Source organism: Festucalex cinctus, chromosome 4, assembly GCF_051991245.1.
Source record: "Festucalex cinctus isolate MCC-2025b chromosome 4, RoL_Fcin_1.0, whole genome shotgun sequence".
Classification (NCBI taxonomy): Eukaryota; Metazoa; Chordata; class Actinopteri; order Syngnathiformes; family Syngnathidae; genus Festucalex; species Festucalex cinctus.
Window position 1 is genome coordinate 14,227,931 of NC_135414.1, and position 20,453 is coordinate 14,248,383.

Below are 20,453 nucleotides of genomic sequence, written 5' to 3' on the forward strand. Positions count from 1 at the left end.
AGTCGAGTTCATTTACAAACGGTTTGTAAATAGCAACAAATAATCACACATGGTATTGTATTAAAATGTATAGCCAATCACTTCATTATCTTGAAATAATATCGTATATATATAATTTAGCTATTCAGCTAACAATGACCCATCATTATTATCTTGTAAATTACAAAATATTCTGATTATCAATCACCATACACACAATTCAGCAAAAATAAATACAGCTCAAGACGACTCTTAGTACAAGACCAAGTGGGGACTCGAGTAATTATAAAGGGTAATAATAAAAGGGAAAACATTAACTACAGATGTGGGTGGGTTTTGTTTAAACCTAAATGGTTCAGCGTGAGTGAACCTCAGATAAACAAGGCACTCTTCCCCTCGCTGGGAACAAAGCAGCGCCGGCTAAACAGTACTGTATTGCCCTCTAGCGGCCCGTACAATATACAAATAGGGGAGGGGACCACGCACTTCCTAACCAGATGTATGAAAATAATGCTAGATATGAACAAAATACGTGCGGTTTTTTTTTGTTTTTTTTTTAAATAATACATGTTTCAATATACATGTATAAAAGATCTACTTATATCCTAATGCAACGACAAAGGATTTGAAACACACAACAAAGTAACCATAATGTTTTATTTTTCCAGTGAAATTGGTTCTATAGTTAAAAAAAAAAAAGCCTATCATTCATTCAAGGCACACATTTTCTGAAGAAGAAACCAACATTAAGTGCAAGAAGACATTTTGTACATTTGCCCACAAAAAAAAAAAAAAAAAAAAACGAAACAAAAAAACAGCTAATTAAAAATGTCAACATTTTTAAGGTACAGTACTATGTTTGTCCCGCAAATCATTCCAAAATAATTAGGAGTCGGTCAATGACACATATGAACGCAACATGTCTTCCCTCTAGTGGTAAAGGGTAACATTACAAGTTAAAATGACCGTCGACCTCTGCATGTTCATATATAGGCACCATCTAATTCGCATATTCACATTTTTTTCAACAATATATTTTTTCCCCCAGATTTTTCTGGGATTGTTATTCCCATTTTGTTTGCTCGTGGGAAAACATATTGAATGTTTATCAGGGTTTTTTTTTTGTTTTTTTTAAAGATTTTTTTTAGGGGGGTAAAGGGGGTGGGGTCCAAAAAACATCCAACCATGCATTTTCTTAACCACTTGCTCCTCACAAGGGTCGCGGGGTTGCTGGAGCCTATCCCAGCTGGCTTCGGGCAGTAGGCGGGGTACACCCTGAACTGATTGCCAGCCAATTGCAGGGCACACAGAGACGAACAACCATCCACACTCACAAGCAAACCTAGGGACAATTCGGAGCGCCAAATTAACCTGCCATGCATGTCTTTGGAATGTGGGAGGAGACCGGAGGACCTGGAGAAGACCCACGCAACGCAGGCACGGGGAGAACATGCAAACTCCACCCAGGAAGGCTGGAGCCTGGACTCGAACCCGAGTCCTCAGTACTGGGAGGCGGATGTACTAACCAGTCACTCACTGTGCCGCCCATGCATGAAACAATCCGTTCATTTTTAAAAATGGCTTGGGGGTGGGGAGATCAAAAGGCCACTCTGTCATCGTGGGCTACCAGTTGCCCGGTCCTGTTGTACACCTACTGTAATACTATTTAGTTGTGATTGTCATTTTCAGAGTACATACACTCATTTATGTACTACTAGTATACAAGTCGTATACTTCTAGTCTACAGATTAGTTTGAAGGTTTATATTTTAAGTGAACTAAAATGACAGTCATTTACATACTACTATTTTACTGCTGTAGTACATTTAAACATAGCTTACAGTGCATTCCATATATATATAAAAAATAAATAAAAATCTGCATTAAAAAAGCCATGATGACATCAAATATTTCTTTATTGAGAAAGGCTAGTTCAGGATTTCATTTGGTCCCCCTTTTCTCAGTCAGTTGTTTTGCACAACTATTTGTTCACCCTTTGTGTCTACAGCAGTACACAATGGATGGCTGCAGCAGCATATTACTAGGCTCAACTGTTATTCACTTACCAGGAGAGATATCAACGCTGATAAATCACAGTCTCACACCTAACCTTATGTGTGACATGCTGTGTTGATCTTCGACAACACGTCAACATCAGGAGCAGTCACTCACATTTGACAAAAAATTAAAAGAGAAAATATGTATGGCTTTTTGTGAAATTGGCTATATAAAATCAGTATCTGTTTGAATATGTTGGACTTTTGATACCTACAATTTGTGTTTGCCTTGGGCATCCTAAAATTTCACATCAAAGCTGAATATCACTTTTCTTGAGAAGTGTAGCCCACATATAATGGAGTTGAGGTTAAGTATTGAATTAAATGATCATTTACCCCAATTTTGCTATTTTGTATTGATTGTTTTCAAAATACATGTAATAATTGAGTTTCTTTTGGTTCATGTTATGCTACTGCATTGAAAGAATTCAATCTAATTTTTATGAGTCCTTGGCAAACTTGACTCTAAAACTTCTCTAAACAGAACATGGTTGACATTTGAGGATCTGAGGAATTTACAGTGAAAATACTTGGGAAGCCAAAACCATTCGTTTAGAGTATGTGTGAACAACAATGACTGAGCCTAAACTCTTTACTCTTTTCATGGATTTCTATGTACTTTACAGTGTAAATTGTTTACATGCATACCCACTGACTTTGTGGTGTTTTTATCTCTTAAACCGCTTCCCACAGAGTTTCCTTTAGTTTTTAAGCGGAAACTAATGATGGACAAAATCTTCTTTATTGGCACTTTATTTCTACATAATGTAAGAGAAATAAAGACACACTTGAAATGTTTTTTTTTCCCCAAATATTTTTAATATTCCCCACTCCACAGCTGACAAAACTGGGGTAGTCTCTTAGTCTTCAACTAGAAAATGGATATTTTATATAATAGCATGTCTCCATAATTTATGCCTATACCACTGAGGCACAAATAGGGAGACTCCAAACTTGTGATTAGTGAACAGAAGACGCTTAAAATTGAAACCTCTTCATACGTGAAATATGCTGGCCACAGTAGCATAGCAATAAATGTTGAATTATTACCACTTTGAGATGTCAACTATAAGATATTATACTTTGCGAGATTTGCTTTGCACAACTAATTAAGCGTTCCTAAAAGTGTGGATAGTGAGTGAAGTTAAAACAAGACTATATGATGCACTACCTGTGTGTGCCACAAGGTATCGTTGTTGTATACAAATGAACTTTTTTCAGTCTGCACCTCGTGGCCACTTTCAATACTATTCCATTCCCCCGGAGATTTTGTTGATTTAATCGGTGCCTCTGCCGCTCTAGATTTAGAATCCTCATTTCTTGTCTGCTCGTTGTTTTACACTCACATTTACTGTCTATTTATCACACACGTTCATGCAGAAGTACATTGAGCCGACGAAAAGCCGCGTGGCCACTCCCCTTTTATGAGTACCTTCATTACTCGGGCAGCGTCTGGAAGCAAGCAGGGATCACTTCCATCGGGCTTCTTGGAAAACGTGCAAAAGATGCTTCCCCCGTTCCTTTGTTGACGGTGTGCGTACATGGTGGAGGCTTGGACGAGCCGCCAGTGCCACAGTGGCATCGCCGGTTCGTGCCGGATCTGTCACAGCCGCTCTGACTGCACACACGGTTGGTCGCAATGAGGAGAATAACGGGCAAGGCGAGGGATGAAACTTTGATCGAGCTGCAGGGCAGCGGAGACGTTCATATTGGAGGTAGGCCCATTTGTTCATGCATCATGTTGCTTCTTTTCTTTTTGATCTTCACTGATTTATGTCAAGAAATGCCATTATTCACTAAATAAGTAAACCGTAGACAGGTAAATAAGCCAACTTTAGAACCTGAGCATTTTCAGAAAATAATAGTCTAATAAACAACTGAGGTTATTTTTAAACTTCCTATAGTCATTTCGGTGCAAACGTGTCCAAGTGTACTTTGCTCTGCTCTTGATGACAACGTGCAAATACTGTAGTCGGGAAATGTATTGGACCATAAGAACGAATTACACTTCTCTGTTTCTATTTTTGTTGTTGGCTCAATGTGTGTCATTTCCAAACAAACTGTGGGGTCAACCTAGAAGCTGTTCCACGATTAAAACAGTGTTTTAGACAGATTAAGATTGATCATTAGATAAGAGAATGTACTTCAAACTAGAGGGGAGAAAAGTTATGTTTGCTATCCATATTTAATGGAATTTCTTCTTCAGTGACAGTCACTCTTCAATATGTCTTCATTAAAACCAAGCCACTGTCAGTGGTGTGAAACAATATTCACCATTAGGTCCATTAGGGACATTTTACCCAGCAATTCTATATGCTTTCAGATGTTGGCTTGATGAAAATGAATTGTTTTACCATTATTTTTGCCCTAATAGCCTTTGTAAAATGACAAGTTTTCACTTCACAAAGTTTCTAGCTATTAACAAAGGCATATGTCTCCACCACTTGCTAAAATAGGATTACCAAAGCATTCACAAATAATAAGACATATTCATTCACCCAACACTCTATTCTCAATGCACTGATACCACAAAAGAGCAGTACTGTGTATTAGAGAGTAATTGTACATGACTTACAAACACGTCTTTTTATTTATTTATTTATTTATTTATTTATTTATTTATTTATTTATTTATTTAATAATGATTATTTGTTAGGATAAGGCAAAAAGCCTTTTTAATTGATAGGACAGGAGCAGGGCTGGACTGGGGGGGGGCTGGCATCTTGACTTGCCTGACATGTAGCTCTGTCACTGATGTTTATTTGATGATGTTTCAGTTTGCTATTTCTATTCCAAATGCATTAAAGGACTGGTCCCTCTAAATTGTGGGCCAGTCTCTTGGAGTAAAATGTAGAAAAATGTAGGAAAAGCACTGCATCTGCCCCAAAAGAGGCTGGCCCACCGGGCATCTGTCCTGTATGCCAATTGGACAGTCTGGCCCTGGACAGGAGCGGATGTTGGAGAGAGAGAGAGAGAGAGAGACATGCAGGAAAGAGCTGCATATGGGAATCGTAAACCCATGCTCTCCTAACATATAATTTCTTAAGAATAACACACACTCGAATACTGTATTATACGGCGTCCCTTCAAAAACTGATTTTCTTCACAGTACCCATGTTATACAGTCCCCCAATTTGCTGGTGTACACCTAAAAAAGTGAACTATTATCTACATAAGTCATTTAATAGATTATGATTTCTTATTCAGACATGTACTTTTTTTGTGTAAAGAAAAGGCTGTCAATACTCGAGCCCACTGATATGAAGAGGAAGATATGACATAACCCTTTTGAGCTGTATACACCACTCAGTTACCCCGGGTTTTCACCGGATGCGGTTGCGGTGCGGTTGCGGTGCGGTCCGGCGACGCAAGCAATTAGATTCCATTCATTCGAATGGTGCAGTTTACACCGCTTGCGGGTGCGTTGCGTGTCGACTGCGTCTCAGCTGCGGCGTGCCGCAGGCCTTCCGCAAAGATAGACCTATTTTCTATTTTTGCCGGACGCCGCAGCGGTAGGCCTCCGGCAAATGGCAAGCTAGCACAAAACACATCGAGCGGGACAGGAAGACCGACGCAGTTTCAAAATAAATTTCCGGTTACCTTTCAGAATAAAACACTCGCCAGCTCCTATTTCGCAAGCTTTTCAGCAAAACGTGACGTGGGCGTCGCCGGGCCATGTGCTCATTCACGGTTTAGACACCAGCGAACATGGACGAGGAGAGGTTGATATTGGAGGTGGAAAACCACAAAATAATATATGACACGGCACATCCTTTTTATAAGGACAACCAAAAAAAGGATGCTGCATGGAATCTCATAGCAGAAAAAGAAGAAAAGGTTAAATCAAAAGAAGTCCACCTCTCTTTCTGCTTCTCTGTTGAGCACAGACTTTCTGTATGTTTGTCGTTGTGAAATGCCACATGATCGCGCGCGCGCGGTCCCGCGAGACACGTTGGGAAGTGGGCGGCGACGGAGCTGCCGGACCGCAGCTGTGCGGAGCCGGTGTGGATTGACAAAAAAATTGACCCGTCCGGAGCACGCAGTCAAGACGCACCGCACCGCAACCGCACCGCAACCGCATCCGGTGAAAACCCGGGGTTAGGAGGGTTAAAGTCGTCAGCACATTTCATTAATGTGTGGTCGACAAGACCTGTCTTTTTTTAAAATGTTTTATATTGATAGCACATGATTTGTCATTGACACAACAGTAAACGTCATGAAAATTGAAGAATGAGCAACTTATGAGTAAATTTCAGTTTCAAAAAAAAAAAAAGAGCTTTCCCTCCATGAATGACTGCAGCAGCCGTCACTGGCCTCGAGTCTATTATGTTATTGTTCTTCTTCTTCAAACTATGTAAGAGTTGAAGGATGAACACCGAAGTAGCCCTTGAAATCCGGTGTGGCAAAAACACGTTTGAAACGTACTAATCGGTCCAAAGCTTTTGTGGGGGAAGCATTATTCATATGATCAGTTCATCAGCAAACTCTGCATGAGCCTGATAACGATCCTGTTCATTAGAATCAGCTGTGTTGGAGAAGGGAAACCTCTAAAACATGCATGACGCCGGCCCTCGAGGAACGAGTTTGCAAAGTGTATACTTTGCGCCGCTGAGCCGAAAGGAGAACATGGCAATGACATGTGACTTGACATGACATATTTCTTTGTTTATGTCCATAAACATGGTATGTTTTTTTCCCCAAATATTCTCACATTTTTCAAATTTCCCTAGTTATTCATGGACAATATATATTGAATGTTAATCAGCATTTTTTTGGAAGAATTATGTAGGTTTGTTAAAAAAAAAAAAATCCCAATGAATTTCGGTGGGTGTCAATTATACGGGGATTTTTGCTATTCATGGGCCCCCATAAAAAGTGGGTGTCAACTGTATATAAATGTGTACATTCTACAATTAGACAAACATTTTTTTTACAACCCCTAGGTATACCAATAAGCGTATATGCTATGTGAGATTTTTGTCCCCCCCCCTCCATAAAACCATGTATAATAATCCCCCCTCAATTTACTGTATTTTTTTTTTTTTTTGTGCAAAAAAAGTGTTATTCACGAGAAATTACTGTAGTATGAAAGACAGAATGCCTGCATGTGCACTCACTTATGTTGTTATCTGTAGCACTGTTAGGTCAATGACGCGCTTGTGAGACTCCTTTGAACCAGGTGGTGGAGGCAGAAAAAGAAAAGTTTGTTTAAAAGTTACATTGTCACTTGAATTTGACAAAAGACAGAGCCAATCATGAGTAAAATTGTGAAAGAGTGAGTGTGATGTGAGCTGAAAGTTAAATAAGATAGGGACATGAATGGTTGTTCTGCTCTCTAGTATTTTCAATCTTTACATGCCCAGTGATTACAATATAATGAATGTGGATAATTAAAAAATACTTTGTGGCTAAAGAAGAAACCTATTAATAAACTTGAGTAACTTGGAGCTCTGGGGTGGCAATTACTTGCTGATCGGCTCCTCTTTTAAAATGATCCATGTGTCAATTATGTAACTGTCCTCAAAAACCCATTAAGACAACTTCATCTTTTATCATCTTGTTGGAACGATTGAGTCTAGGTCTCCTCTTCACTACAGACAGTCAACTGATGCTTGGTACATTGTGTTAACCTACCAAATAATATAAATAGCACGCACAATATTGTCAAATGAATCTTACATGTTATTAAATAAACCATATTTTGTCAAGTTTTATATGTAGTTTGTCACAAATCGGCGAGATTGGAGCTATTTTTCGGCTTTCCAAACCAATCTAATGTTTTAATCTTGTGATTTCATTCATTCAAGACTGAAGCGTTATTTTTAGTTTTTTTGGTTTGACCTCGTGATTGGATTTGCTTCATATTGTTAACTACTGACTATCTACTGGACTAGCAGTGGGAACAGTTAGGCACATGCAAAAGTTGCTGATTGAACTGTTCCAACATTAAATTGCATTTATTGACGAGTGCTTAAAAAAGCAATGTCTGTGGTGGGTTGATAGACTGCACTCATTGTGCAGGGGCTGCGTTGAGACGGTTATCAGGGCGGCCCTTCGGCCACACGTGAAAGGGGAGGAAGAAGTCTGTCCTCACTTTCCTCTGGCTCTCTTTTGACTATGGTTACTTGTTCACAGCTGCCCAAACAAGGATTTATAGACTTCACTGACAGACTAATGTGCAGTAGTACAGTAAAACCTAATGTTGAACAAAATCCATTCAGTGATGCTCACTTTGAATCTGCTCAAGATAAAATGTCATCCAATTTAAAGCAACACCAAAGAATTTTCAGTTTTTGTTGATTATGGCAGCACCATATGGACTAGGAAGACTATATTTCCCATGAGTACCAGCGTTTAGCATCGTCTTTGAGCGAGTGAAAGTTGCTTAGTGCCAGTAAAAGTGATACAGACACCTCAGGCCATGATAAAGGTACCATTCTGTAGGTCGATGTTTCATCAGAAGTGGTATGAAAATATTTTTGGAAGGTTGAAAATTTCCCAATTGTAGCTTTAAAATGGAAAATAAAGCGTAAAATATTTTACAGTATACAAATGTAAAAAACAGTAAATATATGTTGTCTATTTTGCATGTATGAAAAATGTATTGTTTCTGATTTAAGTATTAGATTAAATTCAACAGTGAAATGTTGTTTAGTAGTTGCCAAGAAGCAGTGAATTGCATGCATTTGCTTCACATTAGAATGGGAAAAATAGGTGGATATCCGTCCACCTATTTTTATTCAGATTTTCAAGAATTGTGAAAATAAGACGCTAGGATTATGAGGCCTAAAATAATAAGAAAAAAAAAGTGTTTACACTTATAGGGGGTGGATTTTCCAGCATAAAATGCAAATTTTGGTTATAAAAACCGGTTTTGTGAATAAACAATGACAGGACCGGATACCAAATTGAAGTATTGCTGGAATTAAAAAAAGAAGTGAACAGCCAACCGAGTGTCTTGTGGCTGAGAGATGCTTTCTTATGACGTTTCCTCACCTCTCCATGTTCACAAAATAATACCGGATGGAAACCAGCACAAGTCACATGTTGGTTTAAACATTCCAAAACATTTGGATGGAAAGCCCATTAGTGTCTTCATTTTAAGAATAGTAACAACTGACCATATTGAAGGTGAATTCCCTCCCACGATTTTAATGGTGCCCCCTTGAGACAGCTGCAGCACCCGTATCATTTGCTTATATTGCTCTAATGGAAACAACCTCTTCAATAAAACACTCATCTCTACTTTGATCCTGATACATTATCTGGTCTTATGACATACCTTACCTTTTCAATGGAACTCCATAGCTATTATTGATCTTTTTTTTTTTTTAGCGTGTGTGTTTCCTTCAAAGCTGATCTCACTCTTCTATCTGCATCCAGATGAAGTCATTCCCCAGTTGGACTAGAAACAGAGCCAAAGAGTTGCCATGGAAACTGACCCTGTAATTGTATTACCCCTGTGATGGAGACACGATACTAAATAACACATAAAAAGCCGTCACTTTATTCTCAGTCCCACATGCTGCACCAAAGTATCGTTTTGTGTCATGATAAATATCCATTTTAACCAGCCTCAGTACATTAAACTGAGAAAAGAAAAAGCCAACAAATAATATTTAGGATAACTTGGTTACCTTTGTCGACCAACAGCATCGTTGGGCGAAGACTTCCTAAAGTGATTACAGTGGAAACTAATCAGCTTCTGCCAGAGTTCCTTGGAAACAGCTGTAGAGCTCACACACATCACGTCTTCAACCACCACTATCGACATTTCAATTCTTGTACGTTGTGTCTCACAAAGATAAGACTGTGTCTTCTCTTTCTTGAATATGACTTCTTGGATTAGGGATTTATGCACTTGTCAACAAAACCTCTGACTCATAGAAAAAGATACTTTATTCTTAATGAAAATGCTTTGTGAGTTACACTTTTGTTATTTTGTTTAATATTGAAATTGCGTGTTTTAAGTTTCTTTATATGCTTCATTGAAATGTTTCAATGAAAACGAATATTTTAATTGCTATTTCTCAAAATAGTTTAGTATAAAGTACTTTGATTTTACCCTTGAATGTTTGGATTATTCATTGCCCGTTTTCACATGGTTAAGACAGATCCATTTAAACTAACCTTACTCACATCACACGTACTATAATGTAACACTTGAATTTCTTGCACATTTGTCATCATTACCTCTGACTTAGAGGAAGTTAAATCGGCTCCAAATCAGTATTACTTCCCCTGTTTTGTTCTTACACAATGCCAAGCTGTGGTTATTCAAGTGTAGAACAACTCTTGTCTAAATATAAAAATGAAATTCCTGACTGAGTACACAAAAATGCAGCTTTTGTAAAGGAGAGCAGCATATGAGCTGTTGCTTGCGCTTGTAATGACAGACGCCCACACAGCCTGTCTAAAACGTGGCAAACTACAGTAGAACCTCCAAAGTCGAATGCGCTGAAGTTTGTACAAATTCAACCAAAATGAACAAGTCACACAAAAACTGGGAACTATCATTTTGTGACATAAGTGAGTTGTGTCATGTTTCGGTTCGGTGGGGTCGGGTTTTTGTTTGTATTTTGGGTGTTCATGTTGTCTTTTGTCTGGTTAGTGATTTTTATCTATCTTCTTGTCTCATCATGTGGAACCATGTCCACCTGTGTGTCTTCCCTGCCCCGTGTGTTGACCAATCAGTGTCCTCAACCACTGGTGTCTCACCCAGCTGTGTCTTGTTGTTTCAATCAGTGTGAGTGTTTTTTTGTTTTTTGTTTTTCTTCTTCTTCTTCTTCTTCTTCTTCTTCTTCTTCTTCTTCTTCTTCTTCTTCTTCTTCTTCTTCTTCTTCTTCTTCTTCTTCTTCTTCTTCTTCTTCTTCTTCTTCTTCTTCTTCTTCAGTCTGTGTGGGTGCATTGTTGGTGTTGAGTTGCTGTCATGGGGCCGGCGTTCCTGGTTTGCAGTTAAGTCAAGTTATTGCTTTGTAGTTTGCGATTTTTATCTAGTCCTGGAGTACCTTTTTGCTTTTGTCTTATTAAACCACCACCTTTCGAGCACATTTGCCTCCTCACTGTGCCTCATATCGCGAGAAGTTGTCAAAAACAGTTAAGAAAACTAAAATGTAATGTAAACATTAGTGCTGACAAAGTTAAAGCGTTAACTAATTATTTAATCACAAAAAATTGTCGCATTAATCATTGTATTACCACAGATTAATCACACTATTAATTTTGACCGCAGATGATCATTTTAATCGACAGTGGATGGTTACATTAAAGGTTGCTGTTGGAGTTTGAGCAATAAACATAACTACATGCATTAAAGTAAAGCATTTAAAAAATGATTACATATGCCGTAGGTCATTTTTTTCCCCATTTTAACTTATGCAAATAATTGATTAGAAAAAGCAGGATGAGCGTGTGCAGCGGGCAAAAAATGTGGGGAAAAAAAAAGCTTTTTTTAAGTCAGTGTTTAATCAAAATTCTACGATGTGATTAATCTGATTACAAAATTTAATTGTTTGACAGCTCTAGTAAACATTTAATGTAAGTGCAGCAGTCAGAGATTTACAGTAGCCTACTGTATTGTTTAACCTTGGGCAATATCGTTTTCTACATGAAGATTTTTAGGTTCTCGATAGACATGTTCCAGCTGACGTCACTGCTTAGCTTCCGCTGCGCATCACGGAGGGCAAACGTCCCATAACAAAAGAATTTACAGAGCTTGATTTTTGTTAAAAGGTGGGAAATATGTGAAGTGTCACAAAAAACGTCCCGAGTAGGAGTATTACTGTGACTCATTGAAACCAGTCGTTTGTAGCCGCTAGCTACAAAAAGGGAGTTTGTTGGAAGGCAACGTGGAAGCGGAAGCTTAAGGTATGTGGTTTTTGCTTGAAACAGTACGTCGATACTTTAATGGTGTAAATTGTTATTCATTAAATCGTTTGTGTCCGGATATACTTGTCTTGCTGTATATCAAAGTTTTCAAGCTATCTTAGCTTGCTAGCTGCTAACAAACAAATTGACACCCTGCCCTACATGTGACGTCACACTGGAAGGGTCTATTAGAGTAGTAATGTAATTCCTATAGGGGATGAAACCCTTGGCTGTTTTTCTTCTTTGATTTTATCCATGTATACTTGAGGCACTATTACAAGTGAGACCCTGGTACTGATGTCCACCAGCATTTTAAAAACAGCCTTGTTTACTTGCTACTGACAGCGTAAGGTCACTTTCTAATACTTATATCTGCTCCTTTAAGATGGTCCTGCCGTGCTGACTGCGTTCAGGATCAACCTCTACACAGGTACGGGCAGATCCGAGGCTTATAATGTGATGCCTGTCTGTCCGTCCTTTCATTACGTTCTTCCTCTTGTCTCATTTCATATACTCGTTCCCATGATGCCAAGCTGTGCTCAATAGTTTAGTGCTACTCTGCTTCTGTTTGGCTGTTAGTACTGCACTGGGATGTGTGCTAATCACACCCAGCAGTGTCTTTTGCCTGTTTGCTGTTTCAGCCTCCATGTTGGCCCTCAAGTGCAGGTCGTACAATGTGCTGTGTTCATGGCTAAAGTGTCTCATCTGCACTGATGCATGTACACGTGTTGTAGTCAGGCATGCTGACATGAATAATGAGGCGATGCTAGTTTCTAAGCCATCAGAGAATTTGTTAGTGTTTACGCTAACAAATGTGGTCGCGCTCCCTTGAATGTTCTTTCCTCCATCCACGGCGTTTGACAAGCTGACCATGGGAAACTTATTTATTCCACACTGAAAGAAGTGAATGCAATGTGACCTGAATACAATCCAGGGATTGAGGGTGCTTTATTATAATGCTCTTAGAACACCAAGTGCCTAAAAGTTTAAGCAATGTCTGTCATTTAAATTGTGCAGAAAAAGTACAAACACTGCACAAAACTGTTAACAAGATCATTATTACTAATTCAGAATGAACCCGGTGTTAACTTCCCAAGCAGAAAACCATTTGGCTGGAGATTTTGAAACTGTCATTAATATTAGATTCTGTGCTTTGCCCGAACAGAAAACTGCAAAGCAGTGGGGGTATTGACTTCCCAATGGTGCAGAATCTAATGCAGGTATTGCATTACCTGGCCAGGGGCAACCAGCATTCGAATGAAACTTTAATCAGTTTTTTTTTTCTTTTTTTCATTATTCAGGTAAAGTGCTTGAAAGAGAATGCATAATCTCTTCTTCCCCAGCCCCCATGATTAGTAAAAATGTCAGTGGGCATGTAAGATATTGGCCTATGTGTCTTCTCTTCGAAGCATCACCTGAGACATCCTGTCTGAGGCGCATGGTCAGATATCGATGGTTCTGATGAGCAGCGCTTCTGGGCATACACGGTATTTCTTAGCGAAAGTGGTCAGTCAGAGGAACGTACTTTCTTCCAAATAAATAATTGGGTTCTATTCCATCAACTGCTGATGGCCAGAGGTGGTACTGAATAGGGCTACATTTGCAATTATTACACTCCACAATTACAAAGTCAGCATAATCGTTCATAAAAAAAAAAAAAAAAAAAAAAAGTGTATGTATACACACGCACTAATTTTGAGTTGTTTAAATGTATACAATTGCACATTATTTAAATTTAGAACTATTTTAATATATTGTTTCACCCAAAAGCAATTGAACCTAATCATTGTTTCAAATAATTTTGTCTTAATACTTTTTAAATTTAAATTGTTTTCTACCAAAAATTAAATGCTTGTTGTAATTGTGATTTCAATTGTAATCAAAATGATCATGATAAATATTTTCGTCATAATCGAACAGCCCTAGTACCCAACTCATTTTACAGGAGCAAAGTGGATAGGAACAACAATATCTTAGTATTTGAGTATATGGAAAATTCTATTGGATAGTCACATATTTGTTTTCAATTTATATCTACTTGGCTTATGAGCTACCCTGAATTCAAAAGAGAAAATAAAACCTTTCACCTAATAACTAATGGCCAATTGGTTTCTTTTTTACTCGAAACCGTTTTTATCTCAAATTCACATTGTGCATAGCAGCAAACTATTTTCCTGTCTAGAAACATTTTCCGTGGTGCAGTTTCAAACACATAAATTATATACATATGTCAGTGTAAACTTGTATCAAAAACATTCAACATAAAAGGGCATGATGAGCCTTTGTGCAACTTCACTTGAGTAGCGAGAATTTTAGCAAGGGGCATATTACAGTGGGTTGTGCATTTATGGCCAATAAGACATATTCTTTATAAAACTAAATGTTTTGGAAGTATTTAAAGTAACTAAAATCGAGACAGGATTTCATGTTACTATATAACTATACAGGGTGGCACGTGGTTGACTGGTTAGCACGTCCGCCTCCCAGTTCTGAGGACTCGGGTTCGAGTCCAGGCTCCGGCCTTCCTCGGTGGAGTTTGCATGTTCTCCCCGTGCCCACATGGGTGCTCCGGTCTCCTCTCACATTCCAAATACATGCATGGCAGGTTAATTGAGTGCTCCGGATTGTCCCTTAGGTGTGCTTGTGAATATGGATGGTTGTTAGTCTTTGTGTGCCCTGCAATTTGGCTGGCAACCAGTCCAGGGTGTCCCCCGCCTACTGCCCAAAGCCAGCTGAGATAGGCTCCAGCACCCCCCGCGACCCTTGTGAGGAGTAATCGGTCAAGAAAACGGATGGATATATAACTATACATAACTGGGTATGTGTAAAAGAATAAATGTATGAAAATTTGTGTATGGGCTATTTAGAGTAGTTTGGCAGGTAGCAGGCAGCGGCAGTACTTGTCCGTGACACATTTTGAGGGAAGAAGTCTGTGACGGAATAAGTTATAATTGATGTTATGGTGTCCTACATTGGGCAGGAGTTGATGTCATCACAGTTGATAGCTTTACTTCCATTGTCCTTTCCCCACCACCTGCGATTCGTTCATGAAAAACCCCAGGACAGAACCAGCTTTCCTTACCAGCCTGTCTCGTTTCCTTCTGTCAGCAGCCGGAAAAATGACTGATACCACTATTGAGTCATAGAATGTAGGAGGACCCTCTCAGAAGTCTGTTTTGGCCCGTTATCTGCACCTGAACAGTTCCCGAGTGCTTGTGGTCCAGTGTAGTTTATTGTCGAAGTGTCCTTTCCCTACATGTTCACCCACATCGAGAGAGTTTTGCTGCCCCTGCGGAGGGAGGTGGTTCCATTGACAGCAGTCCACAAAGAGTCAGTACCGAGTCACTACTACTTACTCAGTAACCCTCTCACACTTTGAGGTAGACGATGGCAGAGTCATGAGAGGACTTCTGTCGGTTACGGTGGTCGCCTTCTCAACTGAGGAGTTGAGGACCCTGGAGTTGATGCCATGGCCTGCTGCCTTCTTTTCCTTAATTGTAAGCTAGGCTTCTCAAAAAGGGGTCGCTAGGCCTGTCATGTTAACACATTTATGTACATGATACATCGTCACAGAAATGATCAAGATAAATATTTTTGCCATTGATATAGTGATGTTAGAGCAAAATTCATGAAAGTACATTATTTTTAAGAGGAATTATACTGGTTAACACACATTTTAGTGCCAAGAAAGCTTGAATTGTTCACACTCAGCAGGCCAAAATTCCCCAAAAACCATTCAAATATCTTTGGTACGCAAACAAAAAAATGGAATAAAACTATTGGTCTGTGTTGTCTTTCAGTTGTCAAGAATATTGAACATATGCATTGAAATAATAAAATGGACGGAAGTGTTTGTCATAATATCAAAGGTGGTTAGCAGAAGGATTTTCCCTAATCCCCTAAGTGCTCCATTTTGTTTTTTTTTTCAGGTGTATATTATTTTTCTCACGATACACATTTAATTCTGTGGGTACAAAATTGATTTCTGTTTGAAAGGCTTTATGTTTATATTTTAATGTGATTGGAGGCTGTTTTGTGTTGTTTTATAGAGTTGTAGTTTTTCTTTTATTTTATGTTGTTATAGATACATATGGCTGTGCAATTTCTGCTAAAAAAAAAGTTTGAAAAAAAAAAGAGATAATAATACATATTAAATTTAAAAAAGAAAGCAAATAGAAATGTATCAGGCTCTCAGGTGATAGTTGATGCTGGCGGTCTTCTCAAGCAGTATTAACGAAGATGTGTAGCATGGCTGCAACAACCAATGAATATTGTGATTTTTGGTCTAATGACTTTAAGATCTCCAGGTTCCACAGCTAATAACTTCCAGACTGAGTTGCTACCATTTGTACCAAATGAAAAACATGAGATCTAATTTGTAAGTGAGTGTGCCACAAATTAAGCTTATTTTTTTTGCAAATACCTAAAGTTCGTGTGCATTTTGGACTCCCAACCTAATGGAAAGTAATATTTATGGTGTGTAGCCCCTGTGTAAATTAGCTGACTTCTTGAGCTGACAGCCTTTATAAGCCACGCTTCACCTTGAGGGAATTCCATTGCTTCGCCACATAATTCCATTTTGATTTAATAATGAGAGTGAGTACTCAGCCTGTAACAACATTAGCCATATGACATATGTGGCTTTTGCAGACAGGAGCCTTATACAATTGAGAAAAAAAAAATAAAAAAAATGAAATTACAGCTTTGAAACTGATACTCTCTGTGGTGTGAAAAGTAAATATACCTTCTGAATGTTCATTTAATATGATGTCAGTATCTGTGATTTTTTTTTTTTGTAGCCCCAAGCAAGGAACCAAAGGACGCATATGTCAAGCAGATAATTAAGCTAACAAAAAAGAAGAGTATAACAGACAATCCATTAAGTAGAAACAGAAATCTAATACATTTTCAATGTGTAAAAAAAAAAAAAAAAAAAAGCTCATTGTCATTAATAGGCCAGACATATGCTAGTTTTCTTTGACAATACAGTAATTCTTGAAACCTTAAAAAAGAAAAAAGGGGGGGGGGGGTTTCAAGGTATGCTTTACAGAAACATTTAAATCAACAGAGAGCACAAGGAAGGGTATTCACATGCATAAAAAAAGTATGTAATAAATAGAAGAAAAACAGAATCTGGAGGGAAAAAAAAAGGTGGTGGAAAAGTAGTGAGAGGTTTCAAGGACTGACTAGGGATTTTAAAGCCGATTGGGGCTAGCAAGGGTCTCGAATCGCGAGGGTGCTAGAGCCTATCCTGGCTGGGTCCAGACAAAAGGTGGTGTACACCCTGAACTGGATGCCAGCCAATCACAGGCCATATACTACAACAAGCTATCTTAAATAAACAAACCAAATGCCATGCTAATAAATCTCTAACTTGAAAATCGATATATTATAGGTGAGGTGGGCAGTCTGTTCTTGTCCGGAGAGAGGAAAAATAGCCAAATTGTGTTTATCCCAGTGTTTGACCTGAAGATGGCGCCACATGGTTTTTGCCCCAAATTCGAGTTTTCTACGAACTTGCACTAAAATTAGTGGTGACAGTTAAAGCATTGACTCCGTGATTAATCAATAAAAAAAACTATCGCATTAATCATATATTACTGCAGATTAATCGCACTATTAATTCTGACCGCAGATGATCCTTTAGCTTGACAGTGGATGGTTGTTTGCACAATAAACATAACTACATGCATTAAAGTAAAGCAATAAATAAATGTTTGCGTATGACATATTTGCTCATGTCAAACTACTAGGGTCTTCTTTTTTTTTCATTTTAAATTATGCAAGTAATTAACTCATTAGAAAAAGAATGAGTGTTGTGTAACAACTATTGCCTATGGCCCAGTCTACCCTCTAATTTTTTTTTAAAGTTTGCTTCTTCTAAAGCAAATTCTCTGCAGTTGCATAAATATTCCACTGCCCAGACAGGATCTAAGCTTGGTTAGCTCTGCAGGTGGTCACCCAACCACCAACAAAGCTCTTTTGAAGCCGCTGACCAGGTGACAAAGGAATTTATGCGTCTGCCGAAGGAGTCTATTCAAGCCCGTCTTCTCGGAGCCCGAACAAATGGCTCCAATGATTTGCAATACACAAATGACTGATCAAAGGAATGTTCATGACTTCTTATCAATCACAAAGGATATTCTGGCGTCTCGCCTTTCCAAACGGGCACTCCTGGAACGTCTAGACGGAGCAACAGCACCGTCAAGTGGTGAAACTTGGAACTATCCTTAGTGACAATTCCTATAAGTAACCGCATTTTTACACATTTATACCATGATAATTCTTGACAGATAACTGAACTACGAATGATTCATGTTATGTCTTTGTGTGTATGAACATCCTATTTCATTTGTACTCCATAAAGAATGAAAGATAATCAATATCTTTCAGTTCAGTTAGATTAGACAAGTAGAAGTTACCTCACAAGTTAGTTTATGATGCATTAATTACGATGTGTGTTAAACGGGTTGTGTGGGAAAACTGATTTGCCAGACTGACCAAATTTAATGCCAAATTATTAATCCCTTTAATAATTTTTTTTAAAGTCTGCGCGAGCGAACAGAAGGGTGTGCCACCACCTACTGAAGCCCCGCCCATAGACTTTAAAAAGGCGAGGGGACCCCCTCGCTCTTCCTCTTCCAACATCATCATCCTCAGGCTAACGACCTGCAAGTGTCCCAGCCTGCTCGAACTTTATGTTCCAAGAAACTTGCCAACCACGTGGATTTTTTTTTTTCTGGCAGCAACCGTTGCCGAGAGCAGACACTCGCTCCACGCCACGCCAAAGCAGGTGCAAACTGCAATGCTGACCCCAAAGACTCTTTTACTCCCTTTTTTTTTTCTTTTTTTTTTTTTTTCTTCACCATCGGTGATTGCCCGCCAGCGGCGAGCTCAGCGGCCCCGGGGTACACTTGCTACGTACCGCCGGACTCAAGGTTGTGCACCTAAGCCGCTCCGCACCACCTGCTATTCGGTGGCGCCCCGCCGCGGTGCTAGCTCACCTCCAACGGCTGGCCTTCCCCGTACGCAGGCGCGTAGCGGACCGAGCTCCAACACCTGGAGTCGGACAGCTGTCCGGCAGAACCAACCTTGCCGGAGAATCAACCTCGCCGAGTCGCCGACCAATCAAGGGACGAGCCGCGCAACTACGTCAGCCCCCGAGCGGCTCCCTTGCTCACCTGTGGAATAACCCTTTTTTTTTTTTTTTTTTTTTTTTGATTTTCTTTCTCGCTTCGACGCAAACGATTCTCGTAAGTGTGCGTTTGATTTCTACCTCGGCGTATCCACTGTGTGACACTTACGTTTGAAACATATCACAAATCTGGCAGGTCAAATTTCTCTTTTCCCTGTTTCCTTATTCATTCGCATTCCTTCCTTATTTTCATTCGCTTTATTTTATTTCTTTTCTTCTGACGGTAGAATAGTTAGATAGGCAGTGTTGGGCCTCGTTCTGCGGCCTTGGGCTCGGGGATGTGGGCCGGGGCTGGGGCGGGGGTGTTCCGGGCGTCTGGGTCGGCTCGCCGACCGGTGTCCGCTCGGGTGGCTTGGGGGTGGCCTTGGTTCTGCCGCGGCCTGGGGATTTCGGGGGGGGGGGGCGGTGCTCGCTTTGCTGGACCGCGGTTGACGGCTTCTTTCTTTGGTGGTGGTCCTTATGCATGCCAGATCCGTCGCACCAGCATCGACTGAAACTCAACAGAAGTAGCCTCTCCCTCCCACAGCCCCTTGAATCAGTGGGTGCTGGGTCTGTGGATCTCACTTTGCTTTATCTATCCTTCCCTCCTTCCTCTCTTTAGTTTTTCCTCTGGTCACTTGAGATCTCAATTTATTGGAAGTTTGAGGTTTCTGGGGTTGGGATAAGACTCTGGTTTGGTAACCACGCAGGAGGGGTTTTGTTGGTGCTGGATTTCACTTTGATGGATTGGATGTACTGGCTTCTATGGATCTCACTCTGCCTTATCGATCCTTCCCTCCTTCCTCTCTTTAGTTTTTCCTCTGATCTCTTGAGATCTCGCTAAATTTGCTGGAATTTAGAGGCCTCCGGGGTTGGCGTAAGACTTTGATTTTGTAATCATGGGGAAGGCAGGAAGTGTTTGGTCGGTGCTGGATTTCACTTTGATTTATCTTTCTTTTCTCTTTATTTTTTTCTGACCTTTTCTCTGGTCTCCTGACCATTTAAACTTCACGACACTGGCAAGATTCTGAAGTACCTGGTTAAGGCGAAGGGTAATGGGATATTTATAAGGCTTTAGGTGAATTAATGAGTATAAATTTATACGTATTTGCACACACACGCACACGCACACACACACACACACACACACACAAAAAGACGTCTTAAATCACATCTGTATTCTTTGGCTTTTGGCGCACCATGAGACTTGTTCTTGGTGTTTTGTGGTGTGTATGAGTTTGATGTTTAGTCTACTTATTTATGTATTTATTTATCTCTTTATTCACTACTTCTTATTTATTGATGTAAAATGTATTTACTTGTAAAAGAAAAACAAAAACTGTAAGCCTATACTCACTTCAAAATGTTTGCTTTGTT

At 39.5% G+C, this 20,453-nt stretch overlaps 1 protein-coding gene across 4 annotated transcripts in view; it reads left to right on the forward strand.

The window, feature by feature from the left end:
• Window positions 1-3,464: 3,464 nt before the first annotated feature.
• Window positions 3,465-20,453, forward strand: part of ano5b (anoctamin 5b) — a 37,865-nt gene continuing 20,876 nt past the window's right edge. Inside the window, exons 1-2 of one of the 4 annotated variants that reach the window (XM_077519083.1) lie at window positions 3,465-3,750; window positions 12,288-12,332. In XM_077519083.1, the coding sequence (XP_077375209.1) occupies window positions 3,675-3,750; window positions 12,288-12,332 (121 nt within the window). In that variant the 5' untranslated portion in view covers window positions 3,465-3,674. Of the gene's footprint in view, window positions 3,751-10,928; window positions 10,990-12,287; window positions 12,333-20,453 lie in introns of those variants that run through there. The other 3 variants (XM_077519085.1, XM_077519084.1, XM_077519086.1) reach the window with 3 other exon arrangements.